The sequence below is a fragment of the Vulpes vulpes genome, chromosome 1 (genome assembly GCF_048418805.1).
Source record: "Vulpes vulpes isolate BD-2025 chromosome 1, VulVul3, whole genome shotgun sequence".
NCBI classification, from domain to species: domain Eukaryota; kingdom Metazoa; phylum Chordata; class Mammalia; order Carnivora; family Canidae; genus Vulpes; species Vulpes vulpes.
Window position 1 is genome coordinate 175550494 of NC_132780.1, and position 26256 is coordinate 175576749.

General features: G+C 38.5%; 1 protein-coding gene across 1 annotated transcript; it reads left to right on the plus strand.

Moving 5' to 3' along the window:
• Positions 1-153: 153 nt before the first annotated feature.
• Positions 154-25465, plus strand: C1H6orf163 (chromosome 1 C6orf163 homolog). Its single transcript, XM_025983864.2, has 5 exons — positions 154-3323; positions 6656-6750; positions 8165-8272; positions 14155-14357; positions 22639-25465. The coding sequence occupies exons 1-5, from the start codon at positions 3176-3178 to the stop codon at positions 23072-23074; spliced, it is 990 nt and encodes a 329-aa protein (XP_025839649.1). The 5' UTR covers positions 154-3175; the 3' UTR covers positions 23075-25465.
• The last annotated feature ends 791 nt before the right edge of the window (positions 25466-26256 follow it).

Below are 26256 nucleotides of genomic sequence, written 5' to 3' on the forward strand. Positions count from 1 at the left end.
GAATTTTATTTCCTTTGAAAAGGTATTCCCACTCAACTACTAAAATTAATAAAAGAGAGAATAACCCAATGCAATTGGAGTTCTTCTCCAAAAAAACCATATTATACTGAGGTATGATGTTTTTATGTGATTACAACCAAATATTCTATTTTAGTTTTTGTAAATTAATATTACAATGATATTATGAACATAAAACCAAATTTCCTTATGGTTATTTTAAAACTAGAACTATTTAATAGATAAGAAAAGAAGGTCTTCTTACTCTCCTGGGTTTACTTTATATAATTTAGATTTTTCTGGATGTGTTTCATTTGTAAATTTTTATCCTGTTTTCCAAATCACTGTAATCAGTAATAAATCTTATCCATGAAATTTTGTATCATTTATTATTACCAAGTAACAATAATTACATAGGCAGAGTTTATCATCATAGTTTGAGCTTTGAATTTCCAGTACTTTATTGTGGTTTTATAAGATATGTGAAAATGCAATATGTCTTATTTGTAGATATTAAAGAGTTTAACTGTTATCAATATGCAACTAAATCAAATCTTTATTCCTGAGCCCTAAATATTTCTTTGCTATACCTCTCTATATAGTACACTGCATCAGTTTAAAATACACATAAGTGATATAAAATGCCTTTTGATTTAAAGTATTATCTTTTGTTTCTGGTATCCCTATGTTCTTGGCTGTTAAAGAACTAGAATTCTTATATTTTCAATTTACTCATTTAATGTCACACTGTCATCTTTAATAATTCCTCTATTTATTATTCAACAAAATAAATTGATATTTTGTGCGGGAGATAGGTGAACTATCAAGAGAGCATTGAAGCACAGAAGGGCAGTGGGAAATGCACAGAGCAGCCTTAAGCCATATGACATTTATGTGTATGAATACATGCATATTTGCATATGTCATTTCTGCCATATACACTTTTATCAGCTCTTCTGATCAAAGTTGCTTGTCTTGCACAGGTGTCCGTTTAGCATGAGAAAAATATGGGTTGAAATCTGTCTTCTCCATTGACTAGTTGTGTGCCTTAGACGATACACTTAGCCTCTCAATCTGTTTCCTTATAGGGATGTATTCTATATTAAATAGGATCATATTGTTGCCTTTGGTTACTGAAAAATAACCATAAGAAAGTTTGGTTTCATGTTTATAATATCATTGCAACATTAATTTACAAAAATTAAAATAGATAACATTTGGTTGTAATCAAATAAAAACATCATACCTCAGTATAATATGCTTTTTTTTTTTTTTTTTCAAAGAAAAACTCCCAATTGTATTGCTTTATTTTCTCATAGATAATCCCTATCTTGCAGATTGGCTATGAGGCTTTATGAAATATTTGTTGATACATATGCAGTGGATTCAGCAAAGCATGCAGCTTTGAAAAATAATAGGAGGGAACAATCATACTGAATTTTAGGAACAAGTAACCTAACTATGATACTTTTTACAGAGTAGTTACAAGTTACAGCACAGGCTTTGTGTGTGCGGAGTGTCCAAGGCTGCCTGGCTGTGTATTGATGTTCTTAATCATTCTCTTAAGGGAAAAAATGCCACTTTGACAAAATCAGTTGTGTCTAAGAAGGAAATGGTCTGAGTAACAGTTGTACAGCATTTTGGAGTCAGGGTTCAAGTAATTAAAGGAAGGTCTTTCGGTATGGAAATCTGGTTGAGATTGGGCAAAACTTAGTAATGTAATAGGTTAGGTGTGGAGGCAAGTTCAGTAAGTAAACAATTAATAAGTGGTAAGTGACCTTTTTGCCCAGGGAATTAATCTGTCCTGACAAAAGAGCTATTTGCCCAGAGGAACAGCTATTCAATTGATAAATTGGTTTTTAAGAATTTCCTAAATACTTTATTGGTTTATAGCTTTATCCTCTATAGGGTGACCAATTTTTCCTAGTTTGTCAGGCATGGAGGATGGTTCTTGAGATGCAGACTTTCCATTTTAAAACAAGGACAATGACAACTTACTATGTGATTTTAAAAATCAGGCTTATTAATTTGGAGTGCTGACTAAAGGAAAGTAATTTTTCCTTTAAGATACTTTGATGTTTCCCAGTTTTATTGCCATGACACCAAAATATCACATTTATAGATAACCTGAAAAAAAATTAAGTTCTCTCCTTTGCTGGCCTAAAAGAAATCACTTCTTTAAATAAACCATTTAAAAGAAAGTGTGGGAAGGAAGGGAGGGAGGGAGGGAGGAAAGAAAGGGAAGGGAAGGGAAGGGAAGGAAAAAGAGAAGAGAAAGCGTGATTGGCTGAATAATGATTCCCCTGTCCCACCCAACCCCCAGAGATGTTCAGATCCTAATTCCTAGAACCTATGAATATGTTACCTTATATGGCAGAAAGGACTTTGCAGATGTGATCAAGATGAGGGATTTTGAGATGAGAAATTATCCTTTATTATCCATATGGGCCTTATATAGTCACAGAGGTCCTTGTAAGAAGGAGGCCGAAGATCAGAGGAAGAAGTAATGTCACCATGCACACAGGGATAGAAAAGACTAGCTACATGATGTGAGGCCATGAGCCAAGGAATTTGAATGGACTCAAGAAAGTGAAAAAGGCAAGGAAAAACTCTCCCCTAAATCCTCCAGGAGGAACCAGCACTGCTAACACCTTAATTTTAGCCTCATAAGACTCATTTTGGATTTTTGACCTACAGAACTTCAAGACAATAAATTTGCGTTGTCTTAAATCACTAAATGTATGGTAATTTGTTATAGCAGCAAAAGGAAACTAGTAGAGTATCTAGGAAATGAATGGCTGTACCATGCTACTTTTGTCATTATTTCTAGTTGCTTTTATGAGCAAAGCTTGTCTTACCTAGCAACAGTTGCTAAGTAAGTTAACAATTTAATGCTAGAGTCTGGAAGAGAGCTACTGCTTAAATCTTCCCAAATCCAGTGCCTGTACCTTATATGGCAAAGGCTTTCCATACCATTCTTTGCCATTAGGCACATAATCACTACCTAATCATGGCGAATCATTTCATTCTTATCAGCCTCTAATGTTCTAAAACCTGGAATCGCTTCCAGCTTTCTTAAACGTCTGGCTTTTCTTACAACTTTTTTTTTTTTTTTTTTTTTTTTGGTAGCATAAGAGTATTTTAACTGCACATAGTAAAAGACATCTAAAATTTAATTATGATCAGAAATCCGAATTACACAAGCTTTGTTTGCTGTGCTGTCTGTAATAAAATAATTCCACCTGCCCCTTTTGGGGAAACCTTCAAACGGATCCATGAATACAAGCCATTTAAGACACGCTTTTATACTCACAAAGATATACTGGGTAAGTGAATGCTCTTTTCCTTTGTTCTAGTGTTTGACAGCATATTGTGTCATTCTTTCTGCTATTTAGACTTTTCTCTTCTGATCAAAGTTGCTTATCTTGCCAGAAGTGTCTCTTTGGCATGAGAAGAATATAGGTTGAAATCTTGCTTCTCCTCTGACCAGTTATGTGTCTTGGACAGTACACTTAGCCTCTCAGTCTGTTTCCTTAAAGGGATGTTAGGGATCCTATATTAAAAAGGGATGCTAATCCCTATTTGTAGGTTGGTTATGAGGTTTTAATGAGCTATTTATTGACACGTAATAGTAAATGGTTTTTTTTTTTTTTTTTTTTTGCCCTTGCCCATACTTGTGCACCTTCCTTACATACAGGAGAGGCAATACCCCTAAGCAACACCTTACTTAATAAGTGGGTGGCACTATAACCTTTACTAGTAGCTGGTGACATAAATATAGTTAACATGGAGATAACCGGAGACTAATCTAAGCAAATCAGATTGTCATCACAATTTTTTGCTTCTATTCTTATTCCCATCAAAGTTTATAGTCTGACTTGAGCCTTAGGAATGTTTTCCTAAGGACTCTCAAAATACTTCTTTGATCCTCTCTTCTTATAAACTGGTAAACTAGTGATTTGATTTCACTCCTGATTTTTAAAAATATGAGAAGCTAGCTAAAGAATGGAGAGTATTTTGAAAACACTACAGTATAGGGGGATCAAATTGGAGTTGTCCTCTACAAATATCAGTACCAAAACTGATTTTAACTTTCAGGACATATTTAGTATGACTTATTAATAATAATATCTAAAATTATTTGACTTTACGTCCATGTCAGTGGTTATCTTTTCTTAAATGTGTGCTTATTGATTGGTTCCTTATGCCTTCTGAGATATCTGAATCTAAACATTAAGTGGATAAATTAAATCTAGTTAGAAATTAATATTTTATATTCAGTGACCTGTATTTATCATTGACTAAGTCAAGAATCAAAATTCTCTGTTCTTTGTAAGTAAATTCAGAAGCATGTGAGAATGTCTGTAAAAATGTTAAATGAATATTGCATAGGGCAGTAGTCCTCAACCCTAGCAGTGTTGAGGACACAGCTTTTATTTATTTATTTACTTACTTACTTACTTACTTATTTATTTTAGTAGTCTCCACGCCCAATGTAGAGCCCAGCATGAGGCTTGAACTCACAATCCTGAGGTCAAGACCTGAGCTGAGATAAAGAGTTGACACTTAACCGACTGAGCCACCCAGGTGGCCCAGTGCACACAGCTTTTAAAACATTTGTTTTTACTACAAATGTCTAAATACAGTCATTGGACTTAATATTAATTCAACACAGATTCCCTAAATCAGAACCTTCAGAATCAGGGTTCAGCATTGTTGGTTTTTATTTTTTTATATCTGTTTCTTATTTTTATTCAAATAATTTTTTTAATTTTATTTGGAAATTTTTTATTTTTTTAAATTTTTATTTGGAAATTAAGACTCACAAGATTAAAAAATAGAACAGTGTTCCCTTGTACTCCTCCAGTTTCTCTCATTGATATCTTACATAATGCTAGTGTATTGTCAAAACCAGGAAATTGGTATTGGAACAATACTGCTAATTCAGGTACAGACCTTACATGCATTTTTTTTTGGCATATAATTTTATGAAATTTATCACATGTGTAGGATTATGTAACTATCGCCACAATCAGGACAGAGAACTGTTCTGTCACTACAAAAGAACTCCCTTGTGTTACCCCTTAACCTGAACCACTAATCTGTTCATCACTATAATCTTATCCTTTTGAGAATGTTATATAAATGGAATCATACAGTATGTAACTCTTTGAAATTGGCATTTTTTCATTCAGTATAATGCCGTTGAGATCCATCCAAGTTTTTCTTTGTATTAGTAGTCTTTTCCAACTATTTTTTTTTAAGCTATGCAAGAATCCTGTTGAACAATCAGGGTTGAAAGCAACTAATATAAAATAATGGAATTTAGGCATAAAAAAGAGTAAGAGCAGCCCGCAGTTGTATCATATTTTTATGAAGTTCAGGACACTGATGGCCCATGCTTCATCACCTTTCTTCCTAGATCTATCCACGCTTGCTCTCAATGAGTTGGCCTAATTGTTTACTACCGCAGCCAGGCTTACTCTAGCAGCTGGGAAGAGTAGAAGTGGTTCCAAATTGCTCTAAGTGGCCATTACCTCTAGCTTCGAAATCTCAGAGGAAAAGCCATGTTCTCCTTACATCATCATATATAATCCCGGAGAATGGAAACAATATGATGGGCCAAGCAGATTGGTTGCTATGAGTTGTAGTCCCCTCAGAACGACCCGAGGTAAGAGAGGAATATTCTTGAGAGAAATGGGTCCTGAGGGAGTGCAGAGACATTGGGCAAACACGTATGTCCACAGTGGCTTATCTGTGCTTATCACCAAGCTGGGCATCAAGAGAGAGACACTGCAATATAAGATATGCTTTATAATTTTTGGAAGCTGATCATCAAGACCTAATCACATGAAAAGTTAACAATTCAACAAATCTAAGATATGAGAAATAAATAGAATGAAGAGTAGTATAAGAGATTGGGGCAGAGATCCCTCTGTGTGTGCCTTGAGCAATGAAAAGGCTTATCACCTGCACACAGGTCCTGAGCCACCTAACAGTCTGCTCTGGCAGGCCAAGATGGAGCTTGGCTGCAGGTCTAGCTCTGTCCCTAGCTGTCTGGTACTGTGTGGTCCTCTAACCTCTTTAGCCTTTTATTTTCTTGTCCAAATAGGGAGGCTATTATGGGAATATTATCATGTGGAAATTAAATGAGATTATTGACCAAGAAGTACTAAACAGCTATCCCTTTACTCCACAACTGAGGCAGCCAAACTATGAAGACCTACCCATGGAGAAAAAGGGGCATGTAACAGAGTGAAGAGAACATTCTGCTACCACTTTCCTGAGGGAGGTAATACCCGCACTCAGGGGCAGGGAGAGAGGAGCAGGATGATGTGCTAATAGCACTTGAATATTCTCTTACTGTTTTGCTCTGAGACCACAAAATGTGCTCTTTTCTGCCACTTTACTTCCCCAGTTGCTTATTGTGTGGCCTGAGTGTGATGAAGGGAACAGACTGTCTCCAGACCTGGTGGTGCTGTGAGCTTCTTCCTCATTAATTAGGGAAAGACCTACCCTTTTCATCGGTATCTTTAAAGAAAAGATTGACATCTGAAAGAGTATATCTTTTAGAGAACACTAATAAGTAACTAGGTGATAGTGAAAAAAGAAAAAACAGTCTGTGGACACATGTGATTGTTTTTCCCCAAATACACAGATATCGGGGCAGATATTCTGGATAAAGAAGAGCAATTTCAAGAGGCAGTACTCAAAGAACGTATTGCAAAAGCAGAAGCTGATGTGTGGGTTCAGGTAAAAGAAGTTGGATATCAATCTAAATGCATCTTTACAGTTCTTTCACTCTTTGGATTAGTCCAAAACAATAAGCAGAACTGGCTTTGAATCCTGGCTACCTGTGGACCTTGGGCAAGTTCTTCAACTCTGCAGTCTCAGCTTCTTCGATGTAAAAGAGGAAAAATAGTATTCTATAGGATTATTGAAAGAATTCAGTGAAATAATGTGTCTGGTACACAGGAGGTGTTTAGTGAACAGCAGACACCATTAGGAGCTTCCTTCTAAATTGCCCCTCTGTATGGAAGACTCCTGCTCCCTTTATTCTCATTGGATTAGAACTTAAACAAACAAAAAAACATGACATCCTTGTTGGCAATTGCTTATTATTGCTTAGTATTTAATATGTAGACCATCCATTTATGTGGTATGTAACACCCCTGACCAAGTTCCTGTTTTTTCCAAATGCTACCTTATGGCCTGCTTTCCTTGCTCCTTTTTCTCCAAAATCTTTAATACCTTGTCCCTATGACTGCTGAGGGCTATAGAGGCAATTTGAGGGTGTTGGGGCTCACAGTCAGATCCCAGACACTTAACTGAACAAAATATCAATCCTCTAACCCCTACTTCTTGCAGTCATAGGTAGAATAATACAAACAACTTCCTAAAGAGATTTAATGCTCTGTGAGAGCAGGACAAGCTACAGTGCTTAGAACATTATTTCTCAGTTTCCATATAACACAGACATCATAGCAAAGAGTGTTAGAATTATCCAGCATTAGTGCAGGCACAAACTTGGTATTCAAATACAAAGTGCAAATGCTCCAAGTGTGAAGGGTAATATGAATAAAAGTCATAGTAGTCATCTCTGTTCATCAATCATAGGAAAATTCAAATCAATTGCAAACTATTAACTATATACCTTAGTACAAAGCAATGCCTTTATGAATAATCTACCATTTGAATGTCAGCATATCTAATGATCTGGGCATGCTCTTCAAATAAAATAATATCTCTTTCTGAACACCTGATGCAGGAGGCCAGGGATGGTGCTCAGCCACCCTTCTCAGCAAGTTCTAGCTTTGTGCATCTTTCCACTTTTCTGTATTTTCCAGATTTTCAGCAATGAGCACACATTACTTTGATAGTCAGTCAAGCAAGGAATAAGTGCCAAAGAAAAGACAACCCAGCAGCTTACAGAAAAACTCTCTTTAGCAATTCCCAAAACAGTGATGTTAGCCATCAGTTGGGATGTGTTAGGGCATCTCTGGCTGAGGCAGCCAGTTTGCTGTGGGAGATTTGAGATGGAAACAGAACAAGTAATTAGGGTCCCCATGGCAGTTGCTAATTTTCAGTAAACACGAAAAATTTGTATTAATATAAATTTATACATTAATACGTAAACATTAATAAATACGGGCTGTTTCTTTCAAAGGCTGATGAACGTCAAAAACAAGCAATTGAGAAAGCACTTGAAGAAGCAAATGACAAACACAAAATTAATATTCAGATCCTGGAAGAGGAACATCAAAAAGACTTACAGGTTTTCACAACAGCTTATTTGTTGTCTTTTTAAGGGTGCATAGCTCAGTAAAAATCTCTGGCAAAGGAATAAGAGAAAAAACAAAATATGTAAAACCTCAGTGGGTGTTTCGTGGAGGTTGGTCAAGAGACTCAGGATTTTCACAGAAGAGAGGCAGCAGTGATGGATGGGTGCAGGAGAATCCCATGGTCTCTGGTTGATGAATCCAAACCTTGACGGGGTTTCAAGGCCCAAAGGAGCTACCCCATGTGCTTTACCCACCACATTTCTGGCCCCAGCCCCTTTTCTGTCTCACACAGCTCTTTTTGGGGACCTCAAACCTGAATGCATCCCCTTCCTTCCTACCTCAGGAGTCTTTGCTAGAATGTTCTTTCATCTGTTCAACTTCATCTGTTTTAGCTCAAACATCACTACTCAAAGGAAGCTTTACCTGAGCAGCTCTGCCCTGCCACCACACACTGTCCTCGACACATTGTCCCCTTTTACAGTGGTCCTCACCCATCAGCATTGTAGTTAAATAGATTGTGTGATTACTTCTTGAATTTCTGCCCCCCATGCGACTGTGGCCTCTGATAAGGCCTGTCTCTCTCATTCCCACTCGAGACCCGTGCCCAATGCAGAGCCTGGACTTAGCCAGTTGTTCAAATTGGGGCTGAACAAAGGAAGTAGTCTGTTTCTTCCTTCTCCTGGACTCTCTGATTGCATCCTCTTCCCTCAATTTGTATTTACTGTGGTGCCAAGAGGGCCCCTGAGCTGTTACTGAAGTATTTCCTGTGGCACCAGAGCTCATAAAATGAGGAGTCCTCTTTTTTTTAAAGATTTTATTTATTTATTCATGAGAGACAAAGAGGGAGAGACACAGGCTGAGGGAGAAGCAGGCTCCCCGCAAAGAGCGTGATGCGGGACACTATCCCAGATCCCAGGATCACACCCTGAGTCAAAGGTGGACCCCCAACCGCTAAGCCACCCAGGCATCCTGAGGGGTCGGTCTTCTTTCTAACCTGAAACTTGCTCAAGCACACAACTGTCAGTAACTAGCAAACCTTCCAGGCAGAGGTCCAGGAATTCATTATTTAGTTCAGTACCTCAGTCACAAAATCTGATCAAGGGAAAAAAATATAGAACTATTTTCATATGTCGGCCATGGGAGGGGCAGAACAGGATGTGGTGTGGATGTGACGACTCATGGGCAGAGGCTGGAGAGAAAGTGGCAGAAATTTGGCCCCAGGTTTGGCCTAACTTAATAAGAACGTAACTAATACACAGTTCAGGGACCACTGGCCCATTTTTTCATTGTTTTGGTAATGAGCACCTACCCTATATCATATTGGCATTAGATGAGATTAAATGGGCTGTCCTTGTCCTCAGGAAATTTGTTGACAGGAAAGGGAGCTCTGCCCCAAGGTTCCTGAACCGTAGTAGGATCCTCTCTGCTTGGCTCCACTGGCCATGGGTCCTGAGAAATTGGCTGCAGTGGTTCACTCCCCATTCCCTACTTTAGTTCAAAGCATAAAGAATATGCATAGCATGTCTAGGTGGACCTCATATTCAGCTGGCATCTTCTGGTATGGCCATTAAGAATTTACTCTATCAGTTATTAGATAACCACTCCCCAATCACTGGGCTTCTCCCCCAGACTCTAAGGCCTCCTCCAATCCAGTAAGGGTCAACCCTTTAAATTAGTGGGGAACTCCAGGACCTTGCTCCAATGCTGCAGCCAGAGGATACACATTTTGAATATCACTTCTAGAGTTAGGTTGTGAAAATGCAAGGATAATTTAGCCTGTTTCATGGAACTCACATTGATTGTACCCCAGATAGTCTTTGGGCGGAATTGATACACTTAGGTGCTAACATAGAAGAAGCCTAAGAAAATGTAAAGGGGAAAACTTAGAAGGAGGTTGACCTTTCTAAAATATTTGTCTAGGGTTTGGGAATTTACATTTATACTGCCATCTCAGGAACATTTTTCTAAAAGATTTTATTTATTTATTTGAGAAAGAGAGTGCACAAGCAGGGTGTGGGGGTGGGGGAGGGGGAGGGGCAGAGGGAGAGAGAAAGGGACAAGCAGACTCCCCACTGAGTGCAGAGCCTGTCTTGGGACTCAATCCCAGAACCCTGAGATCATGACCTGAACCAAAGTCAGACACTTAACCTACTGAGCCACCAAGACAATTCAGGGACACTTTTAGTGTAAGGAAGGAATGATTTGTCTAGGAGGGATGCATAGGATTGTTTTAATTTAGGATACCCAGACATAGACATCATTATTGCTTTTCAAGGAATGTCTACAAAACAACTGCTTTAGAATCTACTCACCTGGAAGCTTAACATGCAGATTCCCAGGCCCCACCTGACCTACAGAGTCAGGGGCAAGGTTTTTAACCAGCAGTCCATCTGATTCTCACACATGTTACAGTTCAAGATTACCAATATGTAGAGCAGAAAACCAAGCTATTCTGAAACCAAATATTATTAAATTCGGATATGTAGACCTCACCAGGTATTACTCTTTTATGATATTAAGAATTTGGCATAAGTTGCAGATGCTTACTGTTAAATAAAATTTCTAGACCTTATCCAATGGACAGGTAGTATTTTGAAAAGAGATTTACATTAACTTTTTCAAATCTAAGAATATTTAAAAGCAACTGATAAAATGGAAGTTAAGGGAAAATTAGAGTAGAAAATATAATGAAGTCTAGAGTGAATTAAAAACTTAAAAATTGTATATATGCATGGGTTCCTGTGCAATTATCACTATTTGGGCTCTGAACTTTCTGACAGCCAGTGCAAAGAGGAAAATACCATGAATCACCATGTCCATAAGGCAAAAACAGATCAGATACTCAGAGAGGTCCAGATATTCCTACATGTGATAGCTGAGAGAAATTTCTCCTAAGGGAGATATTATGTCATAAATGTCTGTCAAACATCAGCACAGTAAATTTGATGGATTTCATGAGGCTGTTTCTTACAATATCTCAATATATGGGCTGATTTATTCAAAATGCATTTCAGTAAAAGTAATTTAACTGGGAGACTTTCCATTGAATAAGAATACTGCCAAACAGTCAGTCATTAAATTATTTTTGTAACTTTAAAGATATATTCCACATGCTTTGTGAGGCAGTAAAATGATTTTGCGATTAATACGTCATTACATAAAAGAAGGACTTGGTTTAATTCTTTGAATCCAAGTTCAGAACCCAGACAAAATAAAGGGGTGGGGTGTCATTTTTAAATTCTGTGATTCAGATAGAAATATTTTGTGATACTACTTCATCTATCTAAAACTCAAGCATTCAGCAATCTCAATTACTGAGAATACACTTGAAGACCCAGAAATAATTTAAAATATCCCTGAGGAATTTAAATAAAGGCCTCTGACTACAAGACAGCAACTCAGGCTTATTACTCATAGCAGAACTTCTCCATTCCCCACTCAAATATTATTTACACTTACTCAAAAGCTTGAACCCAACAGATGTGGCTGCTCAGTGTCACAAATCCAGAATAAATTAAATGTCAGAAACTAGAAATGATAAAAAGGAGATCACAAACAGTAATGAGAACAGACAGTCCTCAGCATAATAGCATTGAAGAACAAAAAAAAATTACAAAAATCAGTTATCAGATCTCAAAAAAGCAAAGCAGTCTGGAGTCATTTTTGACAGAGACAAGTAGCCCCATAACTTGAACAATTAACTAAAGTGTGACATAGAATATTTAGCTCAATACAACCATTCTGTTTTATCTACCAGCCTGGATCACCAAGAAAGGTCAAAGTATGTTCGCTATACTCTTTTTATGAAGTAAGATAAATGTTAAAGACATTTATAAATATTTCCATTCAAAGTGTTTTATTGTCAAAAAGCTCTAGTCCTCTAAGAGACAAAGCCTTCTGTAGTATGGAAAACCTAGCTGGCATTTCTAAATAGCCAGTGTTTTCCTTAAAATTTCTTTCTAAATACATGACCTGCAGCCACTCTGGAGAGATTCTTTAAGTTGTTTTCTCTTGTTTTATTCCTTTTTTAAAATCTTCACCTTTGGAGTAGCTGAAGTGAGAAATTGAAAACTTGCTTCCTCTTGAAAAAAACTGAAGCCTAGGCAGTCCAGGTGGCTTGGCGGTTTAGTGCCACCTTCAGCTCAGGGCATGATCCTGGAGATCCAGAATCCAGTCCCACGTCAGGCTCCCTGCATGGAGCCTGCTTCTCCCTCTGCCTGTGTCTCTGCTTCTCTCTCTGTGTGTGTTTCTCATGAATAAACAAATAAAATCTTAAAAAAAAAAAAAAAACCTGAAGCCTAACAAATATTTTAATAGCTGAAACACTTGTCTAAAAAAGCTAAAGTGGTTTTAGTTTCCCTTGAGACATAGAGTTCAAAAGAAAGAAAGAGAGAGAAAAGCAAGCAGACATGCTCATTGTAATTAAATTGTACAGGATTTCTGGAATGAAAATAAATCGATGAATCTCTTGAAAGACCCTAGCATGACAGCCAGCAATGAAGTAAGAAACTGGCATTGAGAATTCTGTTTCTGTTCCTAGTTATTCCACTGACTCACTATGTAAAATAACTTATTTCTTTATGCTATCTTGTTATCCCTTAAATCGAGATAAAAATTTACCTCTAAATGAAAATTTTGAAACTTTAGACAGAATTGACAGCTCCTCTTTTCTTGCATTTCTACTAAAATACTCATTGCATGATTAAGTTGCTGGTTTCGTCCACTAGACTTCCGTTGGACAGTGAGTCTTTGAGGAGAAGGATTCCTGCCTTCTTGTGTTTGTAGTACGTGGGACTAGCACAGTGCCTGGCACACGGCAGAGTTGGTAGACATTTCCAAAATGGTTACAGGGTTTTCCTTGAGCATCTGTTTTTCTTGAGTCCAAATTTGACTTGTGCTTCCTCTCTTTACTTGGCCAAAGTCATCCTCCACAGGTCCTTCTACCCTGAAGCAATGGAGCACTTGTTCCTGTCCCCTTGGTGAATGAGAAAGAGTCCCTCAATGCTAATGAGCCGAAATGTTCAGATGGCAAGAGGACTGGCAGATGAGCTTCTGTAACGACAGTTATGGGCAACTATTACCTGCTTGAACTTCAGGTTCCCTTCTACCCAGGAGACACTTAGGGGGCATAGTCATTATTTCTGTCATTTTCCGGGATTGACTTTGTAAAGGAGAATCATATTATGTATCTCTAATTATGATAAAGATAATATGATATTATAGAATATGTGGACAATCAAGGAATAAAAAGACCTATTTTCCCATTCTGCATTTTGGGAATATTCCAATATTACCTATATGAATATTTACATTCTATAGTTTGCAACATTTCTGGCATTAGCATCATATAAATGAAGTTTTCCATCTTATATACACTATTTTATTTTTAAAAAGATTTTATTTATTTATTCACGAGAGACACAGAGAGGCAGAGGCAGAGGCAGAGGGAGAAGCAGGTTCCCTGCAGGGAGCCTGATGTGGGACTCGATCCCAGGACCCCAGGATCATGCCCTGAGCTGAAGGCAGATGCTCAACCACTGAGCCACCCAGGTGCCCCTATTTTATTTTTTTTTTAGAGAGAGCACAAGTGGGGGCAGAGGGGCAGAGGGAGAGAGATTGTCTTAAGCAAGCTGCATGCCCAGTGTGGAGCCCAAGGCAGGGTTCGATCTCATGACCCTGAGTTCATGACCTGAGCTGAAGTCAAGAGTCAGACACTTCACTGACTGAGCCAACCAGGCACTCCCACACTCTTCTTTCAAGTCATCAGTGTTCACAGCTGCACATTCCACTGGGTTGATGAACTGATTCTAATAACCTCTTAATGTGCATTTTTAAACATCAAAATTTTAACATCTAAACCTCTTTATTGCTTAAGGAATTGGCAGCCAAAACCAAGATAGAGGTGCACCAAAACATGGAAGATGAACTGCAGAGAGAACATTTGGCTGCAGAACAACGCATGATGCATAGAATCCAGAGGATTATGATGGAGTGCCACAGGGAAAAGGTCCAGGCTGTGGAGAAGGCCAGGGCTGAAGAAAGACAGATGGCTCAAGAAGCAATCCAGGCCCAGAAAAGGTATTCCAGAGAACACATTTGCAAATAAGTATCTTACTCTGGCCAAATCAACTTGGAGAAAGGGTAAGGTTGAGGCACATAAATAGGTATTTTCCAGGTTCTGTGTTTTTACATTTTTATTATGGATTATATCAAACATAGAGAACAGTATATAACATATTGTAGAATGTGTGTATATGTGTGTGTGTGGTTTAAAGAAAAACAGCACAATATTGAAGGACCTACCACTCATCCGAAGAGATTGAAGATTGCAGGGCAGCCCTGGTGGCTCAGCAGTTTAGTGCTACCTTCAGCCCAGGGTGGGATCCTGGAGATCCGGGATCGGGTCCCATGTCAGGCTCCTTGCATGGAGCCTGTTTCTCCCTCTGCCTGTGTCTCTGCCTCTCTCTTTCTCTATGTCTCTCATGCATAAATAAATAAAATCTTTATTTAAAAAAAAAAAAAAGAAAATTGCTACCACTTCTGATACTCCCATGTTTTCTTCCTCAATCACATTTTCTTCCTCTCACCCCTCTCAAGAGATAATAGCATCCTAAATAATGTGTTTTGCATTCTGTATCTCCAGTTTTAAGAGGCTGAGGAGAGGAATCAAGAAACATTTCCACATAAACACATAAAAGTCAATCTTCACATCCACTAACCAATATGATACACCAGCATGGATGTGTTACTTCTTGGTCATTTCCTTATTACACAAGTAATATATGCTGTAAATTGACACTTTGGAAATATGTAGGACAAAACTTGCTAAATCCTGACTCATTGCTTTCCTACCCTCCCTATCTCCCATGGATTTTAATTTTATTTAATTTTATTTTTTTAAAGATTTTATTTATTCATAAGAGACACACAGAGAGAGGCAGAGACACACTGGCAGAGGGAGAAGTAGGCTCCCTGCAAGGAGCCCGATGTGGGACTCAATCCCAGGACCAGGATCACACCCTGAGCGAAAGGCAGATGCTCAACTGCTGAGCCACCCAGGCATTCCAAATTTTCATTTTGAATAATGGGGTCCATGTCCTTCCATGCCCTTTTGACGTAATTACAACTTTATATTTATACATAATCACAAGTAATGTCTACATAAATTAGATCACTTTTTTTTTTTAAAGAATACTGAAGTAACCACTTTTATGTATGCAACAAACATTTGATGGAGTTGACCTATTTTAACAGGACAGCAGTCAGGATCCCTAGTGATTATTGGGACCAAGAGAAAACCACAGTTTCCAGGGGTTAAGTGACCTGTCCGAGGCCATATAGCTGCAGCAACAGAACCAAGACTGAAACCTCTGTTTGGCCTTTTAGTCCAGGACTTGTTGCTTTTGTTTTGCTCTTTGGCTTTAGGAATGAATCTATTTGTATGTATTTAATGGGTAAAATCTTCTTTGTTAGAACTGTTTAGAAGGGCCAAGGGCCAAATTCCGTAGGATTCTTATATTGCAGATAAGGAAGAGTGAGGGCTGCAGCTGTGACTGTTTAGGTGGTACCTTCCTTCATTCATAGGCGATAAATCACTGTTGAGACAGAGAAGTAAGGTGAAAGAGGATTCTGGGAGAAAGGGAAGGTGGTAACTCCCAAATGAGTTGTGGTACAATGCAGTGAAAGAGGTATCCTCCTCTACCTTCTCCCCACCTTCTATCTACAGGAACTCTGCCTCTCCTGTGGGAGCTTCTGGGTCTACTGCTCACACACCTGCAATATCCACTCCTTCCCTCACTCTGCTGCTTTCACCATACTCCCCACCTCTGGCCCTTTCCTCTGTGAGGTTTGAGTAGAAGATTTTCAATGGCTGCCTTTTATTAAATCCGTTGCCTTTTATTAAATTAGGGAACTCTCATGTCTCTTATTGAAGGATAGCCAACTAGAATGTCCATTTTGTTCATTGATGTATTCCAAATGCCTGGAAGAAAGCCTGGCACATGGTATGCATGTGCTAAATATTTATTAAACAAAGGTTCAAATGTGTTCCAATTAGCTGAACCCACTCTGCAGCACATCAGATCTTATTTCTAGTCATTGCTGGATTCCAGTGTTTTGTTTTGTTTTGTTTTGTTTTAAGATTTTATCTATTTATTCATGAGAGAGACAGAGAGAGAGGCAGAGACACAGGCAAAGGGAGAAGCAGCCTCCTCACAGGGAGCCCAATTTGGGTCTATCCCAGGACCCCGGGATCACACCCTGAGCCAAAGGCAGATGCTCAACTGCTGAGCCACCCAGGCATCCCTGGATCCCAGTGTTCTTTAGAGCATTAGCAGAAACTAATATAGGGAGAAGGACCACTGCTTAGAATTTGGCTATAGCTCTTTTATTTGGCTATAAGCTTCCACTGAAAAACTAAGGATTCAGAACATTTATATATTATGACACATACATTAAATTCACAGAAAATTTTTTTGTGGACTGGGGTAATTAGATTCTAAACAGATTAGGAGATACTGTACTCTTTCTCTGGAAGGAAGGAAGGGAAGAAGGGAGGGAGGGAGGGAGGGAGGAGCAAGTAAGAAGGCAAGTTTTGTTTGGAAAGGTTCTAAATGTTTTCTAGCCCAAGACAAAGGCATGAATGAAGTGACTCTTCAGGAATGTTAGTGTGGCTATAATTCCTAATGATAGCTACCCTTTATTTAATACCCAGCACATGCAACACCCTTTGTGTGATTCTCACTGAATTCTCATGTCCCTTCCCAAGGGATACTAGCATCCTCTATATCTTCAGATGAAGTCCCTGAGTCTTAAGAGAGAAACAGAGCAACCTGCCAAAGGCCGTGTAGAAAAGAGGTGACAGGGCCAGATGTGAACCCTGGTCTACACCACACCAAAGCTTATGACCTTCCAATACATTACCCTGCTCATTTCACCAGAGGTTATAAAGTGTCTTCTATGGATGTGGGCCTGAGTTCTGGTACAAGGAAATAAGGGTGTTTACTCAACATGTGAAATAACTAAAGCATGGCAGCGCCATACACCAAGGCTAGATGAATGGGTACAAAGAACACATAAGTGCTGGGAAAGTCCTGAAAAGATGAAGCAACAAGTTTGTGTGCTATGTGGTGAGGTAGGTTTGTTGGAGGCAGTTAGTCTTGGATTGAGCCTTAGAAGGAAGGTGGTCCCATTTGTGAAAGACTGGCAAGAGTGAGAAAGCATGAACAACATGTAGAGGCGAAGGTGGATAGTGTAGTGAGGCAGAACCAGGGGAAGGTGAAAAATATGAATAACCCCAAGATATAGATGTGCCACTAACAGGTGGCCTCTGAAGATGCTCCCCACCAAACCTGTATAATGCCTGTCACCTCTGTTTGGGGGTATCACTAATCCTCCTGCAAGATCAGGGTGTAGTAGTTTCACAGTTAGAAAATCAAAATGTATTTTCTTTAAAACACAGTGGTTATAACTGATTAAAATATTGCTAACAGTCCTATAGTTCAAGTGAAATAAATGGATTAAGGGCAGCCCGGGTGGCTCAGCGGTTTAGCGGCACCTTCAGCCCAGGGTGTGATCCTGGAGTCCCAGGATCGAGTCCTGCATCAGGCTCCCTGCGTGGAGCCTGCTTCTCCCTCTGCCTGTGTCTCTCCCTCTATCTCATGAGTAAATAAATAAAATAAAAAAAGAGAAAAAATGGATTAATAGTTTATTGTGGGCTCATCAGGAAAATGCTCAATATCACTCTGAACATTGGATGTACAAATGAATTTTGGGAATAAATCCCTTTATAATTTAGGAATTGAAGAAATGGAGCAATGAAGTATGGTTCTTACTGCCTTGAGAGCTAGGACTTTTACTGATGGACATAGAAAGGAGGTTGAAAAGTGTGCTCTTAGCAGCCTATATGGGGAAAATGAAAAATTCAGTTAATAGGTAGAAGGGAATGAAGAGCCAGATATTATTCTTTCAACCTGTGAGCAATGTATCTAGTACCATTTCAACCAAAAGCAGTGAGAGAGAGCTAAGAGAGTCCCTAAAGAGCAAAGCACAAATCAGTTGCTAGTACGGTTTTTCCATGCTTTTTTTCCCTAAGATTCTAATAAGGTTGGATTATTATATATTAGATTCAATTTGTATTTAGTAATCTATTTTTCTTCTCTGAGAACCCATTTTATAAAATATCAGGCTGAATCCAGTAGATATATATGGACACACACTAAAATTATTAAAAAATAGTTCCATTTCTGGCCAGCACTACATGTAAATATGGTTTGTAATTTTGAAATCCCAAGATTAGAGCCTTATAAAGTGAGAGATGCAGAGAGACCTCACCACTTACAGAAAGAAGCATGAATATTCACATAGTGTCAGAAGAGGCATTAGAGGTCATCAAATTGAACCTGACATTCCTTCTGCTAGATGCCTGCCAGGTGTTGGTGAGCCTTCCAGGTGCTTCTGTTTCAGGTATTTTACAACTGGTTGAAGTGGTTGGTTAAAATGCTGAATGCCTCTACTTGTCAAGTGGACCAAATTGTGCTGAGTCTCATCCTCACATCCACCCTTGGCTTCCAGCTCTGCCTCCCCGCTATGCATAGCGATCCTTCAGATACTTGAGGAGAGAGAAAAAATGTCTAAGCTTTCATTTGGAGAAAAGAAAAAAAACACAAACTACTAAACCATATGATGTGATTTCTAGGCTATCTTTTGAGAAAAAAAATTATCATGGGTAATTTGTATAAATCAAAAAATATTTTAGATATACCACAAGAATTGACTATCTTTTATGATGAATATTTTGTGTATAGTAAGAATCCTTTTTAAGTATGAATTTTTTCAGGCTTTATAATGCTCTACTCTAGCTGTTTTTAAATTGGTGTTATTTGGCATAAAAAAAATGTATTGGAGAGAACTACATCTATATTACCCACTTATCTGCCCATTTATTGGTTACCTGTCGTATATATACCAGGCACCATGCCAGACAGGGAAGATAGAAGGATGAATGGGCACTCCAGACCATCTCTCCATGCCCTGCACCCACTTTCCTCCAGTCTTCAATTCCATGATTTCAAGGAAATTATCAGAATAAAGATCAGCGATACTCTAACCTAACCAAAGAGAGTGAATCCCAAAGGGTCAAAAATGCAGGCTCTAATGCAGGCTGGGAGGAGTTGAAAAGGACATTCCAAAAAATACCAGATCTTTTTAGTGAGAACCCATCTTGAGAGTAAGGAGTTTTAAGGGGGGCTGTTATGGAGGGTGGGAGCATGAGTCATCTAAGATGAACTTTATTTGAGCAGTTTTACCTGGGGTCAGCTCTGGTGGAGCCTTCTAGTTGGCCCCATAGATGAATACATCCTCTTTGTGGGCCAAGAGAAAGCCAGGCCAACCAGGCAGGAAGTTCACATCTGCATGTGACAAGGCGGTGGTTCCAGAAGGAGCACCACTTTCTCCATGAGGATTTGGGGCTGGCTCAAGGAAACTTCCTTCCAATTCCTTCTGATCAAAGCCTCAGGGTCCCTGCTCACCACCTTCACAATCTCTCCAATATCCTAAACATTCTATAAAACATCAGACTAAATCTTCAGGGTATGTGTAGAGGCTTGTTCCCAGCTCTAGCCACAGATAGCACTTCCATTCTCCTGTGACCAAGGCTGAGAACCAGGAAGTCGTTTTTTTTTTTTTTTTTTTAAGATAGATGAAGTTTATTTAGTTAAATCTTTTTATTCATATCAGATAATTGATTAAAATGCAGAAGTCATAAGTGTGCAGCTCCGTAAATTATCAAGTAATGGACATACCTTTTAAAACACTATGGAGGTCTAGAAATAGAATATTAAAGAATACCCTTGAGTCCCTGTTCATACTCCTCACAATCATTACCTTTTTTTTCAGTTCTTCACATATGTGATAGGAGGCCAAAGGTAGTCACTCTCCTGACTTCTAAATCCATAGATTAGTTTTGCCTTTCTTTGAACTTTGCATAAATGGGCTCAGTAGATGTGTAATCTTGTTTATAGGGCTTCTTCTACATAACAGTGTTAATGGGATTCATTTGTTTTTTCATGTCACTATAGTTTGTTATTGAACATTATTCCATAATATAAATATACCACAATTTACTGTCTGTGTTATTTATTTATTTTATCTACATTATTGATGGGCAGTTGGGTTGTTTCTTTTTTTTCTTTTTCTTTTTTTTTTTTCTTTTTTGCTTGTCCTGGGGGCATCCCCAACATGGCACTGAGAAAGGAAGTTGGACTTGATTCCTCCTTTCTGCATCCCCTTTATCCTAGCCAACACAAACTCTGGCACTTAGGCTTTGTAATATTTCTTGGACTTACCCCTTCTCTCCCTTTTCCTACTCCTTTCTTTTTCATCATTAATTCAGACCCTAATCATTGCACACCCAGAATGTTGCAAAATAGTACTATTCATCTATCTACATCACCCCTTTACTATTCAGTTTAGACAGTATTACTGGAATAACAATTCTAAAATGTTTCTTTCATTGCGTTGTCCTCCCAATAAAAACTTTATAATGACCTATTATGCTATTGCAGCAGGTAGTGGTTAGGGCAAGAGCTCTCCCACTTGCTCAGTCGTGTCTCTGAACAATAACTAAATCTCCCTAAGCCTCAATTTCCTCACCTATTACATGGGAATAATAACAAATAATAAATAAAAATTGTACCATCTTCAATGAGTTATTGTGAAAATTAAATGAGATGTAATGCATGTAAAATTCTTAGCACAGTCCCTGGGACACAGTAAATACTCAGTAAATATTAATCCTTATTATTAGTCATAGGTATAGCATGATTGGTGGGAAAAGGGAGGAAATATTACATAGCAGCCACAAGAGGCTAAGGACAACTGATGTTTACCTCATGATTGGGGAAGTCTGTCACATTTGAAAGTCAAGTTGAAAAAACTGGAGACAATGAGAGTATTGCATCTTGGAGGATAGAAGTTAGAAGATAGAGCAGGGGCTAAGTCTTAGGAAGATTGTATTAGACCCAGAGGCAGAGGAGAAGGATTTTCAGGAACAGTCTTACATATTTGAATCAGCATTTGTAAGTTATTGAATTCTGAAATCTTGGGAGGTTCTACTCAAACTAGGTTGAGCAAAGATGTCTACCAAAAGTGGCTAAAAGCTTGTGACCTGGACTTAGACCACCTGGGTTGCTCATTTTGCCACTTGTACTGATTAAGTGAAACAGGGCAAGCCTCAGTCTCCTCATCAGTGAAATAGGCAGAATAATAGACCCACTTCATGGAGTCATTTTGAGGAAACATTGAGCTCTAATGTATGAATGGGATGCTCATCCACTTACTTGCCTGGGACATGGTAAGAATTCAAAACAGTTGGCTGGTATAAATTATAATTATATATAATACAACCAGAGGTTTGTGAACTCATTCAGCAGTGGTTCTCCAGGTGTGGTCCAAGGAAAGCTCAGTATCCCTGAGACCCTTTCAGGGAGTCCCTGAGGTCAAAGCTATTTTCTTAATAATACAAAGGTATTATTTGCCTTTTTACTCTCATTATCTCACATTTACAGAGTGACATTTTCCAGGGTTTTATGATGTGTGATGTCACAACATATTGAAACAATGTGAAAAATCCACCTTTTTTTTTTTTTTATTAAGCCAAGCAAGTAAAGAGTTTTGCAAAAAATGTGAAATTATGCCACTTTTCTCACCAAAGTTTTTTAATTTGGAAAATGTATCTTTGACAAAAGGTAAATTAATTACATTTAACATTTAAGAGGTTTAATCATACCATACATAAATATATAAATAATTTTTAAATGTCTCGCTTTTAATTCTAATACTGCCAGTGTCACTAGATATAACCAAAAAAACCACAAAAGTTGTTTGGGTTCCTTGGTCATTTTTAAGAGTGAAAAGGGGTTTTGAGACCAAAAGGTTTGAGGTGGCTCTCCTAGAGTATTGTCCAGATAAAAGTTAGGTACAGTTTCCTTCTTTCTGGCTGAGGGGAATAGCTGGATTGATACACAGAAATACATTCTCTAGGGGTTTAAAATTTTGACCCTACTTCTACATTTTTAATTGCATTGCATTCATAGCTTTTGGCTACAGAGGATTCAGGTCCCTAAAATTACCATCAGACACTAGCCCCCAGTAGGGAAGTCAGTGGGCAATCTCCCTGCTGGAAAAATACTTTTGGATTGTTAACAGCTAATGCATCTGAAAGTTCATCTCTACTCCCCTGTCTCAGACTGATGGCTCATCTAAACAATGCAAAAATTTCTCATATATCTGAGGCAAAAAACAACATCATTTTGTTTTTAGTGGCTAACTCATCTAACTTATAAATCCGTGTCTTTTGTAGACTAGCCACGGAGGAAATTTTGAATACTGGTATAACAGCTATGAAGGATCAGAAGAAGAGTATGACCCAGATAATAAAAGAAAAAGAACATGAAATGAACATTTACTATTGCATGACTCAGAGACAGAAGCAAGAAGAAGTTCAGGAAGTACTTCAAGAAGCAGAAAAGACACATCAGGCCACGCTTGAAAATGTGATGGATAAACTGGTTAACACTCAGGGGGAGCTGCTGTCCATAGCGAAACAACTAGGCATTATGACAAATTGGAAAGATTTCCTGGAGGAGGAATTACAGGAAACAAGGGCAGCATTTCAAAAATACATCAATTATACGTTTCCTAAGCTTTCGCCAGGACACGCAGATTTTATACTGCCAGAAAGAAAGAAAACACCTTCCAGTCTTATTATTCAGGAGAATGAAACAACTCCTGATTAAAAGTCTACAACTGAAATTTCACTACAAAAGTCATTGTTCCAAAGACTAAATAAATTAACTCAAAACTATGTGTTGATCCCCAGTTATGTGCAGGATACTATTGGACTGCAGGCATTTTGATGGAAAATCAAAATATTAAAAATGCACATTCCAGGCTACTTTGAGTTCTAAATCTAATTGAGGAGAAAAAACAGTGAGAGGGATCAAAACTAATTAGTAGGGGAAAGTTTTATTGGAAAAAGTCCAAACAAATTTCTGTAACTGGCTCTATTCATGTCCACATCAGACATGTAACTATTTTAGTATTTGCTACAATTGAACGCAAGTAAAGGGATGTTTTTAGATTGTTCCCATTGTGGAGAGGTATGCTAATTTCCGGTAAAGATTATTATTTCATGACCTGCAATAGCATTGTAGGAAAAAAAGCAATTTCCCTTAAGTACAATAGGATAAAATTTGAATTCTGAGAACCCTATATAAAGCAATTCAGAGAAGACTCATTTATATTGGCCAGTTGTGAAAGAAAAATATGTCTTCAGAGGTCAGTCTCCTGCTTCAGGGATAGGGAGTTCTCTTCTGTTCATACTCAAGCCCAGGAGTACTCTGAACCCACCTTCATTGGGTAAAATGCAGAAAACTGTTAAATACCACAATGCTCAGAACCAACACATATCAACATCTACTAAATTAAAATGAAAGAATACCCAGGCCATAAAAACTTCTCCAAAAATTCTATCCAGTCCAATGTTGCCTCCTTTTTTTTTTTTTTTTTTAAGATTTTAATTCTTCATTTGAGAGAGAGAAAGAGAGGATGAGTGGGAGGCAAAGGGAGAAGGAGAGGCAGGCTCCCCACTGAGGAGGGAGCCTGTTGCAGGGCTGTATCCCAGGACCCTGAGATCATGACCTGAGCTGAAGGCAGACGCTTAACTGAGCCACCCAGCGCCCTGCAACATAACATCCTTAAATTATTCATCACCAACTTGTGTTGGTGGCTTTAAAATAAAAACTTGGAAAGCACTTTTCAGTAAATTAAAAAGTACTGTTCTTGAGCAAGCCTTAAGCTGATTTGTTTACATTGACCATTCTTTGATTTCCTAATGGTAAAAGCAGCAATTTGTTTACAATCGCATAATGGACTACACTCTCTTCCTTATTTAGCTTCCTGATACTGTGGGACTGAACAATCCCTACTAACTGATTGCCTACGTGCTGGATGTAATAACATCTATATATAGTGCTTTACAGTGCTTTTTTATGTATGTTCTCACAACAATCCATGAGAGAGACAGGACAGGGCTTGTTGTTATCCTACACAGTTTATAGATAATAAAATAAAAACTACTATGTACATATTCAGGTATTTATATGTGTGAAGCACTTTAAAAACATTGATATTTGATCCTCACAATGACTTTTGAAAGTAATGATCATTTTCCGCTATTTCCTTTTTTAAAAGATTTTATGTATTTAGTCATGAGAGACACACAGAGAGGCAGAGACATAGGCAGAGAGAGAAGCAGGCTCCCTGTGGGGAGCTTGACGTGGGACTCGATTCCAGGACCCCAGGATCACACCCTGAGTTGAAGGCAGACACTCAACCACTGAACCACCCAGGTGTCACCATTGTCCCCTATTTATAGGAAGAGAAACCTAGGCTAGGGTAGTTTAAAAAATTTTCCCCAGGCACACAACTAATGACAGAGCTAGGGTTCAAAATATTACAAGACACAGGCACATGGATACAGAGAGACCTAAGGTTTTTCAGCATCAAGTAGATAATAGCAGCTAACACTCGGGGGCACTAGTGTGTGCCAGGCACACTGAACATGGTACACAAGATAACTAACTCATTCATTTTTCACACCTTGTGGTCTGTGAAAGGTATGAACCAGTAACACAGTCACAAGTTAAGTCACTTTCTCAAAGTCATGCAGCTTGTAATGGTCACAGCCAGAGAGCATGGGTCTTCGGTCCATGTTTTTAGTCATTATTTTGTTCAGTCTGAACAAGGCTTGGTGCCTGATTGGTACTCTACAAGTGTATGGCTTTGTGGGTTCTGTGATGAGGACAGGAAGAACATGGTCTGTTCTCTCTTTCATGCATCATTTTTGTCTCATATAAGTCAAATGAAGTTGTACCTAAGATTGTGGTATCTGAATTATTGGAGTCTTACCCCAGATTCAAATCTGAGCATATACTGTAGGGCAACAGAGGGGACTGTCTTCTGAAGCGATTCACCTTATGGCCACAGTTAAGCATGACTCCGTTGGCATCAAAATAGTGAGTAACATGAAAAGAAAGCAGGGAATGTATTTTGGGCTTGAAAAAAGGAACCTAGCTACTCAGTCTTCAACCAGATTGGAAGAAATTAAATTATCTGTGGTTTGAGTATTTTCCTTGTTCATACTGCAGTCTTTGTTCCGACCTCAATCCCACCCAAACTCTTCCTTAGAGTTTTTAAAGCAATTTGGATCCACCAGAGGACTACCTGCCCACTCCCCAAAGTGCTAATCATCCTCATGTCATAGGGGTGATCCTAGGGATTCTATCAGAACAGACTGTCTGATCCCAGGCCCTCATTTGCCACTTACTTTAGAGTCTGAAGTTAAAACCAACCCTAGTGGGAGAGTCTTCTTTCATTTCTCTTGTTCTCACTCAGCTTTATCTTTCCCAGGGTCACACTGAACATGTGTGTTCAAGTTTGATGTTCAAGGAACATCATCTTTGCACTTACCCAAATCCTTCACCCTGATTTGATCATAGTTCTTCCTAGTTTGAATGTTTCCCAGAAAATATACCCCTGAGAATTAGAGGTCAACATGGTTGCATAATTTGATCTAAAAAGCAGGAAAGGCTGATAGTAGACTACAAATGAGATGTCACTCATATTTCCAGTGCCACATTCTATGGGACCTCTCAATAGTCTCTTGTTTCTATGGCACTGAAAAGGATGATCCTAGTGGATTTTAAAAATGATGTAATGGAAAATATAGCAATGGCCATTTACTGATTATGTGCTGTGCATCAGACAGTGTACTAGGTTCCTTACTAAACCTTGTCCTTTGCAATCTCACAGAAACCTTGTAAGATACCTATGAGGACCTGCATTTTAAAATGAGGAAACTGAGACTCAGAGAAGCAAAGTCACTTGCTGAAGATCACAGAATTGTTTGACCACAAGT